The 16,346-nt window shown below is 52.7% G+C and overlaps 7 protein-coding genes across 7 annotated transcripts; 2 read left to right on the forward strand and 5 right to left on the reverse strand.

The window, feature by feature from the left end:
* Positions 1-111: 111 nt before the first annotated feature.
* Positions 112-592, forward strand: BDP55DRAFT_733680 (translation initiation factor 1A/IF-1; the record flags this gene model as incomplete). Its single annotated transcript, XM_060580128.1, has 2 exons — positions 112-416; positions 493-592. 2 exons carry the CDS (start codon positions 112-114, stop codon positions 590-592), a joined length of 405 nt encoding a protein of 134 aa, XP_060423780.1.
* A 70-nt stretch (positions 593-662) lies between these two features.
* Positions 663-2,092, reverse strand: BDP55DRAFT_733681 (glycosyltransferase; the record flags this gene model as incomplete). Its single annotated transcript, XM_060580129.1, has 3 exons — positions 663-1,556; positions 1,636-1,880; positions 1,942-2,092. The coding sequence occupies 3 exons, from the start codon at positions 2,090-2,092 to the stop codon at positions 663-665; spliced, it is 1,290 nt and encodes a 429-aa protein (XP_060423781.1).
* Positions 2,093-2,400: 308 nt separating this feature from the next.
* BDP55DRAFT_733682 (FAD dependent oxidoreductase) lies at positions 2,401-3,705 on the reverse strand (the record flags this gene model as incomplete). The annotated part of the gene is made up of 4 exons (XM_060580130.1): positions 2,401-3,269; positions 3,338-3,435; positions 3,493-3,630; positions 3,680-3,705. 4 exons carry the CDS (start codon positions 3,703-3,705, stop codon positions 2,401-2,403), a joined length of 1,131 nt encoding a protein of 376 aa, XP_060423782.1.
* A 718-nt stretch (positions 3,706-4,423) lies between these two features.
* BDP55DRAFT_370367 (thioredoxin) lies at positions 4,424-5,478 on the reverse strand. The gene is made up of 3 exons (XM_060567098.1): positions 5,225-5,478; positions 5,003-5,107; positions 4,424-4,929 (listed from the first exon to the last, which is right to left on the reverse strand). The coding sequence occupies exons 1-3, from the start codon at positions 5,335-5,337 to the stop codon at positions 4,644-4,646; spliced, it is 504 nt and encodes a 167-aa protein (XP_060423783.1). The 5' UTR covers positions 5,338-5,478; the 3' UTR covers positions 4,424-4,643.
* Positions 5,479-6,227: 749 nt separating this feature from the next.
* Positions 6,228-10,208, reverse strand: BDP55DRAFT_733684 (uncharacterized protein; the record flags this gene model as incomplete). Its single annotated transcript, XM_060580131.1, has 3 exons — positions 6,228-9,214; positions 9,272-9,909; positions 9,964-10,208. The coding sequence occupies 3 exons, from the start codon at positions 10,206-10,208 to the stop codon at positions 6,228-6,230; spliced, it is 3,870 nt and encodes a 1,289-aa protein (XP_060423784.1).
* A 1,207-nt stretch (positions 10,209-11,415) lies between these two features.
* Positions 11,416-13,403, reverse strand: BDP55DRAFT_563971 (fungal-specific transcription factor domain-containing protein; the record flags this gene model as incomplete). The annotated part of the gene is made up of 4 exons (XM_060570287.1): positions 11,416-12,201; positions 12,257-12,370; positions 12,427-13,219; positions 13,324-13,403. Coding segments are annotated over 4 exons (1,773 nt in total), but the record flags the coding sequence as incomplete, so codon positions are not given.
* Positions 13,404-14,760: 1,357 nt separating this feature from the next.
* Positions 14,761-16,118, forward strand: BDP55DRAFT_681069 (uncharacterized protein). The gene is made up of 3 exons (XM_060576160.1): positions 14,761-15,025; positions 15,096-15,583; positions 15,639-16,118. The coding sequence occupies exons 1-3, from the start codon at positions 14,789-14,791 to the stop codon at positions 16,003-16,005; spliced, it is 1,092 nt and encodes a 363-aa protein (XP_060423786.1). The 5' UTR covers positions 14,761-14,788; the 3' UTR covers positions 16,006-16,118.
* Positions 16,119-16,346: the final 228 nt, after the last annotated feature.

Raw genomic sequence — 16,346 nt, forward strand, 5'->3', positions numbered from 1 at the left:
TTGTCACTCACCACCACAACCCAAAAAAAAAGTTCCCTGATCCCATCATCTTGCTTAATCTCGAACATCGTGCCAGCCAGCCAGCCTGCCAGCCTGCCAAGCCACATAACCATGGGAAAACCAAAGCGCTCCGCCCTTCAGGCGGCCGAAGACACCCTGACCCCTCCCGCCACCCTGGAAAAGAACCAGGCCATCGTGCGCGTCGTGAAAGCCGAGGGCAACAACCTGTACGCCTGCGAGCTGCCCAATAAGAAGGACTTTGTCCTCGAGCTCGCCCAGCGCTTCCGCAACACCATCTGGATCAAGCGCGGCGGCTTCGTCCTGGCGGAGAGGTATGATGAGAATGACGGGCGCGTCATGGGCGAGATCATCAACGTCGTTCGCGACGAGAAGGCCTGGCGCAAGCAAGCTTACTGGTGAGCTTAGCTTTCTCTTTCCACAGTATCTGCTCTAACGCTGCATCACTTCACTTGCTGACTGACGTACTGCCAGGCCCAAGGAGTTTGTAAAGACCAACACGTACGAAGACAGCGACGAAGAAGAGTCCAATGTTGGCAAGATGCCGCCATCCGATTCCGAGGACGACTACTGATCCGAGATGCGACTTTACTTTTACATGACTTGAATGATTTCCCTGTTCAAACACGACGACAGCCACGGCATCACCGCTTCTTCGACTCTGGCTTCTGGACCGGCGCCCCTTCATCCGCCGTGCCGAACCACGTAGCCGCCACAGTGACCGCCATCACGCCCACGACAAACTCGGAACTCAAGTCCGTGCTGGGGTACACGTTCCACGCCCACTCCTGCGCCGCCCAGAGGATATACACCACGTAAAAGGGGAGACCGCTACGCCAGAGCAGGTACGGCGTCGACCAGGCTAGATAGGCGTAGAACTGGTAATGGAGAGACCTCGCAAAGAGGAGGCCCATGACGTTGGCCGAGAGGATCGTCGTGAGGATGTAGCGCGGCGTCACACGGCTGGCCACCTGGGCCTCCTCCAGCGCCGAGAAGGGGGATTTGCCCTGGAGCATCGCCGGGAGGAGGGAAGACAGGGGTCTCTGCGTGGGATTGAGCCACCGCGTGAAGACGAAGACGAGCAGGGCCGTCGCGTGCAGTCCTAGTAGTGCAATTGAAAAGGGCTTGCTGAGAAAGGTCTCCTCGCCCACGAAGCGCCAGTTGACCGTCCACTTGAAGAAGAATTGCCGTGACAGCTCAAAGGCGCGGCCGAGGTACCCCTTTGCGTTGTTCGAGACGAAGGGGATCCCAATGACGATTTGTACCTGTGCCATGAGCCATGCCGCGCGGAGACTTCCTCCGAAGCCGCGTCCGAGGAAGAGCACGATGCCCACGGCGGGAAGGACGAGTAGCAGCGACATTTTGATCCCCAAGCCCCAGCTGTATAAGACGGCGCCCGGTGTCCATAGTCGCTTCTGGAAGAAGAAGATGGCGAGCCAGAGGAAGAGGGTCGCAAAGCAGTCGTTGAAGCAGCGCAGGACAAAGACGCTGTGGAGGCGCTTCGAGAGGATCAGGAGCGGGAAGATGTAGGGCGGGACCTGAATGTGGGAGAGAATCGTCAGCATTCAAACGTCGAGCTAGCTTGGTTCTGGGGGCAGGAGCAGATGGCGTGCGTACCTTTGCTTGCCAGTAGCAGGCCATCACGACGGCAAGAGTTGCCAGGTATAGGATAGCAAACAGCTGCTGGGCCAGGAAAATATTCTTGCCCTCGTCTGTGAGGTAGTATAGGCCCGTGTATGTGTACACGTGGGCAGCAGGGTATACGAGAGGTCCGGTGCCGCCTTTGATCTTGGTATAATCGCGCTCGCCCGAGACGTATTGGGAGATTTGTTCCATGTAGGCTACCCAGTCGATTTCCGTATCTGAAATGCCACGTCAGTAAACCATCCGGCCACTTCCCTTCTGGAGTTGGGCGCTACTCACAGGGGATCTTCCAGATAATGAGCCCACAGAGGACTGCATCCAGGGCAAGGAGGACGGGCGGAATGGCCTTGGAGAGCGCATGCCGGCCATTGGCTACGTCCAGCACAAAGCGAGACGCTTGCACGTAGATTGGAGGCGCTGGATCGGCCATGGTGAGGCTTCACGGGCTGAATTGCGCAGGTTGGGAAAGACTGATGATGCACCGGGGAGCTTCTGAAAGCTGTCGCGAACGGCAGGTGGAGGTTGCACTCGTGGCTGCAGGGTCCAAATTGCACGGTGCCGCCTTTGCCATCTTGGGGGCCGACCACACTGTGCTGAAAGAGGCATTCATTGTCAGACGGCTTTGGTTTGTCAACTTCAGCTCACTGCTTATTATTGTTTCTTCTAATTCTTTATCCGCATCATATAATTCAATGGCCATTCAAAAACTCAAATCTAACCTCACACCATGCAACAAGCTTACAATTTGCTTGACCGATCCCAGGAAAAGAGCTTGGGCTCAGCAGCCAAAGTCTCACCCTTACCCGCCCGAATCTGGTTCACCAACTCAACGACACCCTCAGCCGTACCATACGACCCCTGGTATCCCCATCCAGCATGGCCATAATGATGCACAATCGGCGTCCCATCCGCCAACGTCGTCTTGTCAATCTCGAGCCTGAGCCCGCCCTCGCGGTACGGCCGTAGACCGACGCCGTGGCGGATGATGCTTAGCGCCTCGATGCCCTTACCGCCCGTCAAGCTAGGACACAGCTCGACGCACCGCTTCATGATGCGGATCGCAATGTTGGGATCCGGGTTGGCGTCCCAGTTGCCCTTGTCGTACGTCCCGCCCAGGATCGTCCCGCCGCCCGCCGCCCGAGTCATCATGTAACACACCTCGGTCGGCCCGTCGTCCGTGCCGGAGATGGTCGCCATCGGCTCGACCTCGTTGCGCACGACGACGACCTGCCCGCGCGCGGGGACGACCTTTTTGTCTTCCACGCCGCCTAGCTTGCACGCTAGCAGTCCGGAGCTGTTGACGATGATGTCGGCGGGTCGGCCCGAGTGGTGCAGCGCCGTGAGCTCGTTGACGTGGGCTATGTCGCCGCGCTTGAAGACGACGCCGTTTTTGCGGCACTGGCCTACGAGGTAGGGCAGGTAGAGCGCCGTGTTGATGCAGACCGAGGTGAACTCGGAGCCGGAGTAGGCGTTGGGCGGCAGCTCGTCCTTGTTCAGTTCCCGGTAGTCTGGGAGGACATTGCGGTACCACGGGTCCACGGCGTAGAGCGCGTCGTACGGGTTGCCGCCGGCCTCGATGTCCTTCTTGCGTCTGAAGACGCGGCTCTCTGGTGAGAGGGTCAGCGTTTTGGGGGATTCATGCACGGTTGCTGCGCGCTAGGTAGAGACTACGCACTTTGAAAGTGAATTCCGGCCTCGGGGACCTCGGCGGCGAGACGGTTCAGCTCAGGCCACGTCCTGCGTTCCCACCTGCTGTCAAACTCTGGGGCCATGCTGTGAATCTACCTTTAGTTCCATGTCTCTGGCGCTGAGGGAGGCGCGTGATCTTACGGCAGCACGTTGGCACCAGCCCAGGGCGAAGTGTACTCGATATCATAGTCGCCGGGCATGTGTTTGGAGACAACAGTTATGGAGTTGCCTTTACTCTTGGATAGCAGCAGGGCGGCGGTCAAGCCTGAGACGCCGGCGCTGGACACGGTGAGTGACTGGATATGGAGAAGGTCTGCAGTCTGCTTACCCGAGAACAACAATGTTGTTGGTCATTGTGAAATCTTATTGTTGCAATATGAGTGATCGACTCTAAATGACATGATTGTCTCATAAGCAAAGTCGGTGAGCCGGAGAGGTATATATGAGTAAGTACCTTTGTGAAGGTATTGTTGGTTGCCAGCTTCTTTATTTTTGAACGTAATTGGACAGATTAGATCTGCTCAGCTAGCTCCAAAGTATTGTGGAAGAATCAAGAGAGTGACCTCGCGGCTTTGAAGTATGTCAACCAACGCCTTTTGATGACTTATGTCTGCATGTACTCACGCTATCGCGCCATGTTTATCTCCCAATTCACACCATGTTTGTCGATTCAGGGCGCCCCCCCTTCCCGCGGGCAAGTGTCCCCGCCCACGCCGAGCCGAAAACCGGCGCGGGGCCCAACGGTCATGAACATTGCTGCATTTTTTGTCTATTTTTTGAGTCACCTCCCGGCCATAGAGCGGAAACCGACCGCCAAGAGCCGATGAATGCCGTTGCGCGTCCGCCAACCTGACGATAGATTAGTGGTCATTTAAATGGACAGCCTGTTGCGCTTCAAATATCGAGATATTTAATCCTTGAAAAACAACCCCAGTGCACTGCAAACATATTCTCCAAGCAAGGCTTGGGGAAGTAGATGACGTCTGTACAAGATTATCATCCATCATGCCAATATGCTGCGATATCATGACAGTCGTCTTCCATCAGTATGAGTTTGCTTGTATTGACTGGTATGGTCCTGGACGACATAACAACAGCATCCCCAAGTGGCCAATACCGTACCGTGTACGGCTAGAAAGTGCGGCAACACTGTTCTCGGCCTGGACCTCCTGCAAGTCTTCAGATCAAAGTTTTTTGCTGTTCTTGTTTGGTATCTTGTATCATGGACAGGTTCTACACGGATAGCTGCCTTCCTCTCTGCTGCCTCCTCTTGACGCAAATACGTTGATTATCTACTCCTGCTTCGCCTCCTCAGTCGATCCAGCAGTCTTCTCAGTGTCGGCCTTCTGAGTCTTAAGGGTCAGCACCTCCTGAGCCTCGGGGCTTGCGGCAACAGTTGCAATGTTCTTTTTGAGGACAGCGGGGTTGGCGCCGACGAGTTCCTGATCCTTCTCCTGATCCTTGAAGAACATGAAAGTAGGCATGGCCCGAATGCCGAGCTCCTGGCTCACGTCGGGGACCTCGTCGACATCAATCTTGACAAAGTGAATGCCTTGGTATTCCGGCTTCTCGGATTCCCTGTGGGAAAGACAGGGTAGTCAGATAGTGCTCCGTGGGGCATTTTTGGCAGTTCTGACTGTGGATTACTTACTGGGCCAGAAGGGGTGCGATGGCCTTGCAAGGACCGCACCAGGTGGCAAAGCAATCAAGGAGAACAACTCTGTTGTTCTTGAGGGTCTCCGTCCATTCCTCGGCGCTGAAGCACGAACATCGAGGTCAGCATTTTGTACGATATTGTGGCGATCCTAGGTTCCTTTCGAGCGTGCCAATCAAAGACCGGGAAAGCGACATGAAAGGGTCAGTGTAAACTCACTTGCGGACGTTGTGGACAACCATGTTGGGCGATGTAGAGTGGAAGGTACGGTATGTTGTAGAAAGTGAAGATGTCGCGATGCGTTGAAACGGGCGGAAGAGTCTGGTAGACATGTGGGATGGAAGGAGGGGCACTTTGGCGGTGACGCGGGAGGAAACAAACTATATACCTCGGAGGGGGGAAGGAACGCGTGTGGTTGGGCGAGCAATGGGCGTCTGATAGTGTAATGCAGCAAAAGTTGAGAAAGGAGAGCTCAGGTCGGGTTTGGTGCTTACCAGTTGTGTGGAATGCGTGTTACCGGGACGGAGTACGGAGTAGGGTACCGGTAGTGACATGGACGCTGCTAGTAAATTTCCTTCTTGATTTGTCAGGGGTACAGGGGATCGATGACGCGAGATGCATCCATCCGCGGGGCACCCGATACACATATACTTGTACTCTCGTAGTAGTCCTCATACCAGCACAAGTATTATATCGGGTCTCTTTCCTGTAGGTACCCCTCCAGGTCGCTGTCCCTTCCCATTTTCTTTCCCCTGCCGCAACGGCTCGGCCGTCGCGTGGAAGTCAGCTCGGCTGTCGCTGCCTGTGATGTTTCCACAAGATAAGTTACAATGCACCTTCCAGATTGCCTTCAAACACCGATAGGCCTCTCATTATGGGCCGCTTCTTCTCTTACCCATTACCTTGCTGAATCAGCCCAGCTCGGGCTTCTCATCCTGGGAAGACGGCGATTACTCGGTGACCCATCGCCTCCATCTGGCTCATTCTTCACAAAATCTTGCACGCAATTCCACTTGGCATTGGTAACGATGCAGTTTTTTGAGGCTGAATAATCCTTGCGACTACCGAGTCCCGCTGCAGATCCAACCTTGCAACGCCCTACTCCTGCATGACAAAGCCGCATCCTACCTTACCTTCGTTAAAGCACGGCGGCAGCAAACAATCTCCCAAAGCTATCTACGACCGACTTTCAGTCTCAAGTTATCCCCAACACGCCCTTCAATCATTGCCACGTACTGAACAAATCAACAATGCTAGTATACCCCATGTCCCGGGCCAGCGAGCGTGGCGAGCCGTCGAGGGTTTCGCGATCGAGGCCTTTGGCTACACTAGACAGGAGATCAACCAACTCCAGCTCGCAGTCTGTCATATCTGACGTAGCCGCCCCCAATCGGCATTCTTGATCTGGATCCGCTCTTCCATCCAAAAGTTGTTTCACTGTGGCCACATCTCCCGATGCTGTGGCGATCATCAAGAGTGTCACGCCTGCCTCATTTTTCTTGTTGATATCATCCAGCTTCCCTCCTGAGATCACCATCCGTACCGAATCGGCCTTTCCCCAGAAGCACATGAACGGCAGAAAATCCCTGGCTGATAATTCTGAATCGTCCTGGAGCCTCTCCATGGTCCTCAAGAGCCAGAGGCTGAACTTCTCATCTGTGGCGATGACTAAAGCCACTGCTTGAACATACCTGCGTCGAGGTAAGCGAACCCCCTTTGCTGAGAGCAGCAGAAGTAGCTGAACATTTTCTTCGAAACTACCACCGAAACTTGACACGTATCTGAATCCATCATACAACTTGCGCCCGGAGCCCGCTGTCTCTTTCACGTTGTTGAGGTAGAAAGCCTTCAGGTCGGTTCCCATGTTGGTATCATAAAAGGCCAACAAAGCTTCCTCAAGGATCTGTCGAGTATGAACGATGGCATCCAAGAAAATCTCCGCCATCGTTACATAACTCAGGGAGCAGCAATCAATCAGGGCTTCCCTGCTGTTTCGCCCTCCTTCGTCTAGTAGTCCCTTTACAGCTGTTTCGTCGTTACGCATTACAGCAGACAAGAACCCCGCTGATGGATCTACCTCATTGGCGGCGTTCTCGGGAAGATACTTCAACGCCACAGCTCGACACCGCGGGTATCCTTCCTCTGTGGCTTGGACCAAGGCTTCTCTGAGAGTTTCCTGGCTATCTCTCTCTCCGGCATTGTGAAGCAGTAACATCTCCAACGTTTCAGCGTAGCCATGGCGAGCAGCATACGCAATGTCCTCCTTATGAACGATCAACCCCCGCGCTAGGAGGCACTTGAGAGCAGGCGCGCTGTGGATGGCGGATCGGGTGAGGGACCAAGTCCTCGATGGAGGGCCTTGCACTGCAGGATGGATTTCCATCCCAGTAGCAAGCAAGAAGTTGACGACTTCCATTCTTCCCAGCTCAGATGCGGCCGCTAAAGACTTATGCAGCTGAAGTACTGCAGGATTATATCGACGAAAGATCCATCGAAGCTGATACAAGGGCCTATGACTGGTAACGCATGATTTGTACAGAATATCATTGTCGTTTGCGTCGCGTTGCTCAACGCTGGACGTGCCCGCCTCAAGCAGTCCTCTTGTGGCGACAAAATCTTGCCTCATTGTGGTGAAGTGCGCGTGATGACGACCCAAATATCCGTGAAGAGTTCTCGCATCATTGCCCTCCAGGAAAAAATCTCTATCAGCGTAAAAGTACCACCAATTGCGAAAATATGGCTTCGAAGAATCGCAGATCTTGTTGACGATGAGACCAGTGCTGGACTCGGACTCAGGCAACGAGTTGCCTCCGAGATGCTTTGTCCAGTGATTCGAAGCATACAAGTAGAAGCTTCTTAACCAGTGAGGTAAATCGGCGATGAACGCTTTGTTCGAGGCGACTCGCTTCTCATCTTCCATCGGCAGACTTGGTCTTGTCGGGAGTCCATCGAGCGCGAGAAGTCTGATGCAGCATCTGCCCAAGTTAGACTCTGCCAACGCCAGTTTGATCATCGTCGTCCGCTTCTTTGTCACAGCATCTGCTCTCGAGACAAGGAGAAATTCTCGTGCAGTTTGGTGCACGAGAAATACCGTAGAGTCAATGATTCGAATGAAGAATCCTCCTAGCTGTTTGATTGTGTACTCCGCGTCAGGCTCGAGCTCTCGCTCCAGACCTTCCAGAGAAGTGACATTCTCCCCGAAACTGAGAGCGACGTTAACTTCTTCTAGCTTTAGAGGGCGATTGGCAGCTAGTATTATGCCGAGTAACTTTTGCGAGGCTTCGCGGTCGACAAAGGCTGCCCAGGCGCTTTCGTAAAGCTGATCAAGATCGCCTGGCAAGGAATCTAGTGACTTTTCAATGGAACTGAGTTTCCGCGATTGGAGTCGCTCGATGGCGTCAAACACCAGTGAAACCCACAGGAACGTACGATCTGCCCCTTCGGTCAGGACTTTGGTGACCAATGTGCTGGCCTCCTCGGAGAGTGCGGACGACATTCTGAGCTCGCGGACCCGATGCTCGACAACTCTTTCAACGTCTTTGGACAGCGAGGATGATTCATTTTCTCCTCGCAACCGGATTGAGAGCAAATTCCGAAAGCGGCTCTCGATGCTGGGCCACGGGCGACTTGTTACTAGAAACTTTAGGTTGCCAGTAGGTTTCCCGGAGTTGCTGGTTGACAATGACGCAACAAGCTGGTTGATGAAGCGATTCCTGGACACATCAGAGCACTCATCGAGTGCGTCGACGACACAAACAACGGTGCGATCGCGGACACGGCTGGCCGAGTCACACAAGATTGCCCAGAGCCCCTCAAGATCTTGGGTGAAAGCCGAGGGGTCCTTGCTAGAGAAATTACCCATCGCTGCGTCAACCAATTCCGGGGCAGCGACGAAGAGCTGATGGAGCAAGACGCAGAGAGCCTGGTGGGAGTCCCGACGACTGTCGACGCCGGCCTTGAAGAAAAAGGAGCAGACGATGGACTGCTTTTTTTCCCGGCTCAAGGCGTCCACAAGAAAGCTGGAAAGCACCGATTTGCCGCACCCAGGATTCGCCGTCACCCAGAGAAGAGAGGGCGATGTACTCTGCACCCAGTCGGCGAATTTGGGGTGACGTAGGAACCACTGGCAGGTCCCTGGGACAGGCTTCTCAATACCGATCCTCTGGCTTTCGTAGTCCCCGCTGGTCGCATGGAGACTACGCAAGCAATCTGTCGTCGGGTCAGTGTCATGTTCCTTGAGACAAATTCGAGAAATCTAGATCTCACTCTTCTCTGAGTCTGATAAGTCTTCTAAGCGCAGTAACGGAGTCTTCTCCGCGCGAGCATTTGCATACTCGCCCGACTCAATTTCCAGCATCTTCTTGGCACAGACTGTGACGTATTTCTCTGTCGCTGCTTCTCGTAGATGGCGTTCCGTATTTGAGCGGACCATGCCCATCAACTTGTGGTTTCCCAGATCCACGCCTCCAAGCTCGGGGACGCTGTAACGGAACAGAAGACTGTCTTTCAACATTTCCTTATGTGACCCCCTGAATCGATTCCACGTTTCCTCGGTTTCGGTGACTAGCTTCGTCAGCGTTCTCGCTAGATGTATAAGATTCCCTCTAAGAGGAACCGAAGGCTTTGTGCCCGTTCCGATGCTGATCAAGAAAGCCTCCCTATCGGGCCACTGGTCTCGAGCTTCTTGTCGGACTTGAAAGATGGGATTATTGCTCTTTAACGCCCCGTCCAAATACCCAGCATTGCCGCGACGATATTCCTTAAAGTACGTTGTGGCAGCTGATGTGGCACGAAGTGCCTCCCACAGCTGGAACTGTTTGGAATGTTTGTCGAGTTCTTGCCTCGTTTCATACGAGCGTAGCAAAAGCAGCTCATTGTCGTCCGTCTGAACCGTGGTGACGAATCTTTGCCACTGTCAGCTCAAGGTTCTTGAGGTGGTTGGTCTTGCTTCCTCTTACACTTTGCCAAAGCCGTCCTCCGTAAAATTGCTTAGGGGGGTCTTGTCGCTACCCGTTCGTGCTTTGATGATTTCTTTGACCACAATTTCGAGCTTAGATGAGTCGTATCGTTCGCTGGCGGAGAAGAAGTCGACACTACGGCTGAAGGCGTTATACTTCCATCGTTTCGGCTTAAAGATTGTTTTTGCTAAACGAATGTACGCCTCCTCGCATTCGTCGACTGTCATTCGAAGACATCCCAGCATGATGGCGATAATACTTTGGGGGATCCCCGTCAGACTAACCAATCCAAACCATGTAGAGAGATGCAGGCTATTCCTTACCCGCCCGTACTTGTACCTCCGATGAGATCGAATACTTGCCACGGTTGAAGATGGCTACTGGGATCGCGATCTTGATTCACATGGCGCATCAAATCCTTCAGAATCAAGATGGAGGAGAGCCCGCGGATACCCCCGCCATCTAACGTAGCACATGTATAAGTCGACAACCATGAAAAGGAGTGTCACGACCTGGGAGACTCACCCAAAGAAAGAAGCCGGACAGGTCTTTGGTCGTCCATCTTCGACTGGTTGCACCACAGATTGTGCAGCAAGAGTAGAACAAAGGTCCAGTCACTCACGTCTGAAAGGTTGGGACTGCACTGGTCATACATACCTTCACGCCATGCCGACGGGCGTAAGATGGGCCACTTGAACGCCTCAAGACCGCATGGAAGTGAAATATCCTGGTAAAGATAGTCCAATCAAGGCGGGACTTCAAAGTCACTCAGCGTGTGCCCCCGTCTCTGAGAGGCGGAATCGCGGATCATGCCACTAGCCGCACTAGGCGCGGGCCGTTGGATAAATCGAGAGTGTGGGCATCGGAGGCCTGCACGATGTTGCCTTGACGTTGTAGTGGAGACTCATACCAGGCTCGGGCGGACGCCATTGGATTGCAGGGTTTGATCAAGAGGCAATGCAATGGGGGTGGCTAAGCGCCGAGACATCCCGGGCGCTTAAGGTGTCTTGTTAAGAAGACGCCAGAGTCCATCCTACTGAAAGTTCGAGAAGAAGTGAGTAGACGAGCAAACATCTGCCCATGATTTCCTTCACTCCTTAGCCCAAAAAAGTTTGCAGGCAAGCCGAGAAAGGTCGGTGGCTGACGGGACCTAGTTTGCGGCCCGGTCCCGAGCCTTCTGATCGACCCACAACGGACCGGACCGGGGTTACACGGCTGTGCCGCCCACTTGGGTCTCTACCTTGGAGAGCAATCATCGGCAATATCCAAGCTTAGCTAATTGTCAAAGAAAGAGTAGTGTGCATATTGTGTATAGTGTCCGTTGATTGTTGGTGACTATGGCGTCTGGAGTACAAATTATGGTCTAGTGATTATGGTGTCTATAAATACCTTGGGTAAATATGAAAAGAGACGAGTGTCCTGTATCCGTATGCCCCCTCTACCGTGTCTAACCTAACCGAAAATAATTGTCATTCCCATACTCCCCGCAACCTCCCTCCAGGCTTCAGCGCCCATGTTGCAGCCGCCATTAAGTTTTCCCGATGTCGCAGCAGCCCACTGATGAAGCACAATAGCACGAGCCCTCTCAATGTTGATCATGCCCTGCCTTCGTTCGATTTCAATGAAGGCATATCTTGCGAGGCCCCGGTCCTGGTCCGTAATAGCTTCGCATGCTGCTACGAACAAAGGCCAGAGGAGCGCATTGACGGGTCCACCGGATGCGATGACCGCAACACAGTTCTCCAGAGTGAGATGGCAGTTTTCCTGAACCGCAGGATGGTCGACTGGGTGGTCGTGGATGGACCGATTCAGGTATACCAAAGCACCGTGACGATATGCCATGGAGTTGTGGACCATGGCACGGAATGCGCCCTGGGCATCCGAATCGCAAAAGGGTTCAAAGTCCTCATCTGACTGTACTGGAGGCGCCCAATCTTGGAGGGCCTTCTGCACTGCCTTGACTGTGGACTCGTACTCCATCAAAAGGACAGCCGCTTTGGCTGGTTGGTTGTTCGAGACCGCGCCATCCAAGTCCCCTTTCAAAGATTTGAGTGTGCTAAGACGGTAAAGAACTGGCCACAGGTTGCCAGTCATACCAAGGAGTGGATCGACAGGACCGTTTTGGGCTGACTTGGAAGAGGGTGATGCCATAGAGTAGACCTGCTCCGTTGCGGGTACAGTAGAGACGGGACTACGTCCTAAAGAAAGGGCTGTGATGACGTCGTAAAATTGGAAAGCCTTCTCGCTGCATTAGTCATGGCTCTAGTAAGATCTTGGTTGTCAATACACGTACCTTTTCAAGAAACAAGATACTACGGGTCTTCTTGGATAGAGGAATCGAACTCAGCACAAAGAAGGCGCTTCTCAGGTGCTCAAGAACCATGTTGGTGGCTCCTGTTAAGGTGAGCTTCTACTAATCAGCATTGGTCTTATCCTGAAGGGCTGTTGGAGGAAAATACTCACAGATTCGTAGTACACGAGCAGCATGGTTGCCGCCAAGACCTCTTCCTGCCGACAATTCTGCTGCACAAGTTGAAAGACCCCCTCAGCAGCAAGAACTCTGTAGTTTGAAGAATGTTTGGAGTCTTGCACGCCCATGTACTCAAGATGTCCCTTGGCGAAGGCGCACATGGCGTGTAGGACGGGTGAGTTGTCAGAGCACAGGGGCAGAATTAGACCCTGAAAAAGGTTGTCCGGCTCTTCCGTGAAGACAATCAGATGGGAAAGAACACTGGAGAAATGGTGAACGAGTTTCCTTTCATGGGCACAGTCTGTCAGGTCAGAGAATGACGGCTGCGGTATTCCCAGCCCAGATAGAAGAGACGCGACGTCGACGGCATTGGACTGGGATAGCTCGGCGCTATGCGGGACAAAGTCGAACCGTGAGCTACTCAGCGAATTGCTCTCTCGATCAAAATTTGTGAGCTGGTCAACTGGCTTGTCACAAAAATCGAATTGGCTGAAACTGGCCCAATCTGGTGTCTCAGGGGGCGAGTGACTTGATGTAGAGTGAGCGTCCTTTGGAGGTTCAGTGAAGCCCCCATCTGAGACAGCTTCTAAAGATCGTCTTGATCTGAAATGTTGCGTCAGAGAAACACTACGGGGAGTCTTTAAGGCCATCCCGTTGGCATGTTTGCTGCGACGCGGCTCGACAGGGTTGTAGATGCACTCCAACCCTCTCTCTGTGCAACGTGTGCATCGAGGCTTCCGCTCGCAGCACTTTTTTCTCGCTTCTTTGCTGGGAAGGTGTGAGCAACTACCAATCAGCCGAGGCATGAGATCACCTACCAGCTAGAGCAACCTATATGTCGACACTGTCAGCTATATGTTCCATCCCGTCCTCGGCACCTGTCTGACTACGTACCTGTCCTCGCTCTCTTCTTTCTGATCTTCGGGGGCATAGGCTTTGTGAAGAGAAGCATGCTGGATGATGTGAAGTCTAGGATGCTTTCGTGATGTAAAAGAACTGAATCATAGATGAACTCATGAGAGTGTGTCTTGCATTCGAACACAGCCGTCGGAAAGTGGCGCAGCTCGAGCTGGCCTCAAGCACAATTTAAAGTATATGCCTTCGTGGAAGATGGCGGAAGAGTGTGGTGCGTAAGCGATGGCAATAACCTTCTTCGAAAAGTCTTCCATGCGAACCTCACCGGTAAAAGGATCTGCAGGAAATCGCGTGCCGATATAATTGCCATGTGGGAAACATGTGGCCAAGATGCATCATGCAGGAAGAAGCGGCCCAATTCGGATTGCTTGATCTCTACCCCGCCAATTTCAGAAGAAGAGGTGTACTTATACTAGTATGTTGTGACGTTAAAGCAGGTGTAACTCGACGTTTCAGAGTCCTGTAGACATGGTTGTGATATTAACCGCTTCTCTTGCTCCGGCAAATATCCCCCTCGGGGCGCCCGTCGAGCTGAAAGGTTAAGATCATTGCCCTCATTGGTATTGAGGCACGCAAGATGACGGACACTCAATCCATGCTGGGAAGGTGAGCCCGCAGGAGGGGAAGGATTCCTCGATCGGTTGCCTAAACCTCTTTCTAGAAGACGTCCATGCTTGGACAAAAGGTCAAAGAGTCGTCTGACCAACCTCTGTTGACTGCCACTCAACCTGCAAGACTCCAGGTATAATGATCTCGCTATTCCCATCCTGTCTTCAAGGTTGTATCGTTACTAGTCTAGCGCAAAACTGCCAGACACGCGTGAACCATCTCTCGTGTGATCCAGCATGCATGGGCATGGTTCTGGAGGGACATGGTACATGTTTTAGGGATGCCAACAACGCCTCAGGCAGCCGTGCGACTGATTATTCGAGTAGAGAAGGCGTGAAAAGGCTCTCAATTGAAGGTCGCAGGCGGGGAAAGATATATCCCACCGGCTTCAACGGTGGTGATACGACCTTGCAGTGATGGCAGTGATGGCAATCACCGGGGAACCAATCAAGCCGTTGAGCGGACAAAAGCTGGGGAAATAGGCGCATGTTCTAGACGATCATTCATGTCTTCCCCAGCTTTCACCCCACAATCCGGTATTAGTCCAAGCCCTCCGCAATGCTCATTGGTGCGCGTCGAATCCTGATGCCAGCCACAAATCCAAGATGTGGCTCGGAAACGAGCCATTGGAGCGCAAGAGAAGGAACCGGAAATGGTGTCTACGTAACAGATTCAGCTTCTGCAGTAAGAAGGGGGGGGCGTAGCGGGCGTTCTATGTTCCTGACTGCGCCCGTCGCGCATCACAAAGTGTATAAGACAAATGTGGAGGCCGTGATGTGAAAGCTTTGACCCTGTGAAGTTACATATGCGCCTGCAACCCAAGGCGCCGCGATGGCTGTCGTTTACTTCGAGACAAGCTGGGCCATCTTGAGCACTATCGGCGTGGCCAATACGCTATTTGGCTTCATTATTGCTGGCATCACGGCCTTTTCGCCAGTATCACTTATACCAATTATTGTTTCTGTCGCAGGCTCTATCGCAAATGGGTTATGTTATTACAGCTTCTATGCAGACTACCCCATCTTGAATACGGCGGTCGCGTCTGGTGTTGCGGATGTTATGTGGATGGTACGCCGCGTTTGCTTTTTCTTTCCAGTACAGGCTCATACGGATAGACTTCAATCTAATTCTACTTCAGATTCAAGAAGCAGGCATTTCCTTCTACAGTTATGCTATTCTCACCCGCGTCCTGCGCAGCCGCGACCGTATCATTTTCATGACTCTTTTCTGGATAGTGATAGGCACCATTTTTGTTCTCAGAATGATGATACTGGTTTCTAGGGTGAAGATACTCGTAAATGGAGAGTCTGATCTAATGCCGACCATCAACGGTCTCCATGTTGGCTATTTCTCATCCCTGGCTGTCCTTGAGTGTCTCAGCGCTTTCTTCCTCCTGCGCAAATTTGCCGCGGCGAAGTCGATATCACAAGGGGCATCAATCGCACCGACGCTCTTCCAGCATCTGATGCGAAGCACAGAGATTCGCCTCGCCATCCTGGCATTAATCGGAGTTACAAGGGCAGTTACCTACTTTTTTCAACCCGCAGTTCAGCAAGCCCGGACAGTGGCAGGCCAAATCGACAGATTTGTGTACACTCTTGAGTGTATGTTTCCGGTAATGATCTTGTAAGTTTGTCTCTTCACCGATTAAATTACTTTAAAAGACTAATTTCCCTTGCAGCATTGACATCCTGGCCTCCCGCCTAGTGCATGAACAGACGACTCATGAGAATTCATCTTTCCGGCTTGCAAATAGACGGAATTCAAGTCAAGAACGACTGCCGTCGGCTGGAGGCAGTGGAACACAGGTCGCCTCCGTTTGGAGCGGTGGAAAGCGAGTAAAGTTACAGGTTCGGAGGGAGTCCGGCACAAGTCGTTCATCGCTCTTCCCGCCAGAGAATGTGAGCGACGGCTCAGACAGGAGTACACGCGATTTCGGCATGATCGATTATACTCTCGCCTCAGGGATCACTAAAACGATTGAGATAAAGGTCGAGAACAGTGCTCGCAAACGGTCACAAGATGCTGTGGAGACAAGTTCTATCTGAAATATTCATCAACCACATAATATAATTCATACTAATGTTGGGTTTGGTGTTCTCTCTTTTACTGAGACCCTTGATACGCGAACAGGGATTTCAGTTGCCATTGACGAAGATATCAAGCATAGGACTAGGTAGCTGCCAGCGAAGGAATGAGCCTGCAGCCCGACTACAAATAACACATCTAGGCTCCAGCGGCATCAACCCCGAGTACGAAAGCCTCCAAACGTTTAATGTCCCTCTAGAAATGCCAAAGAGACAGAGCGTGGAAGGAACTCTGATCATTAACAACTATATGTCAGTTCAATTTGACAATTGGGCCGACGCGTGTGGTAATCAAGGATGCA

This window comes from Colletotrichum godetiae (assembly GCF_030913485.1).
Source record: "Colletotrichum godetiae strain CBS 193.32 chromosome Unknown BDP55scaffold_66, whole genome shotgun sequence".
NCBI classification, from domain to species: domain Eukaryota; kingdom Fungi; phylum Ascomycota; class Sordariomycetes; order Glomerellales; family Glomerellaceae; genus Colletotrichum; species Colletotrichum godetiae.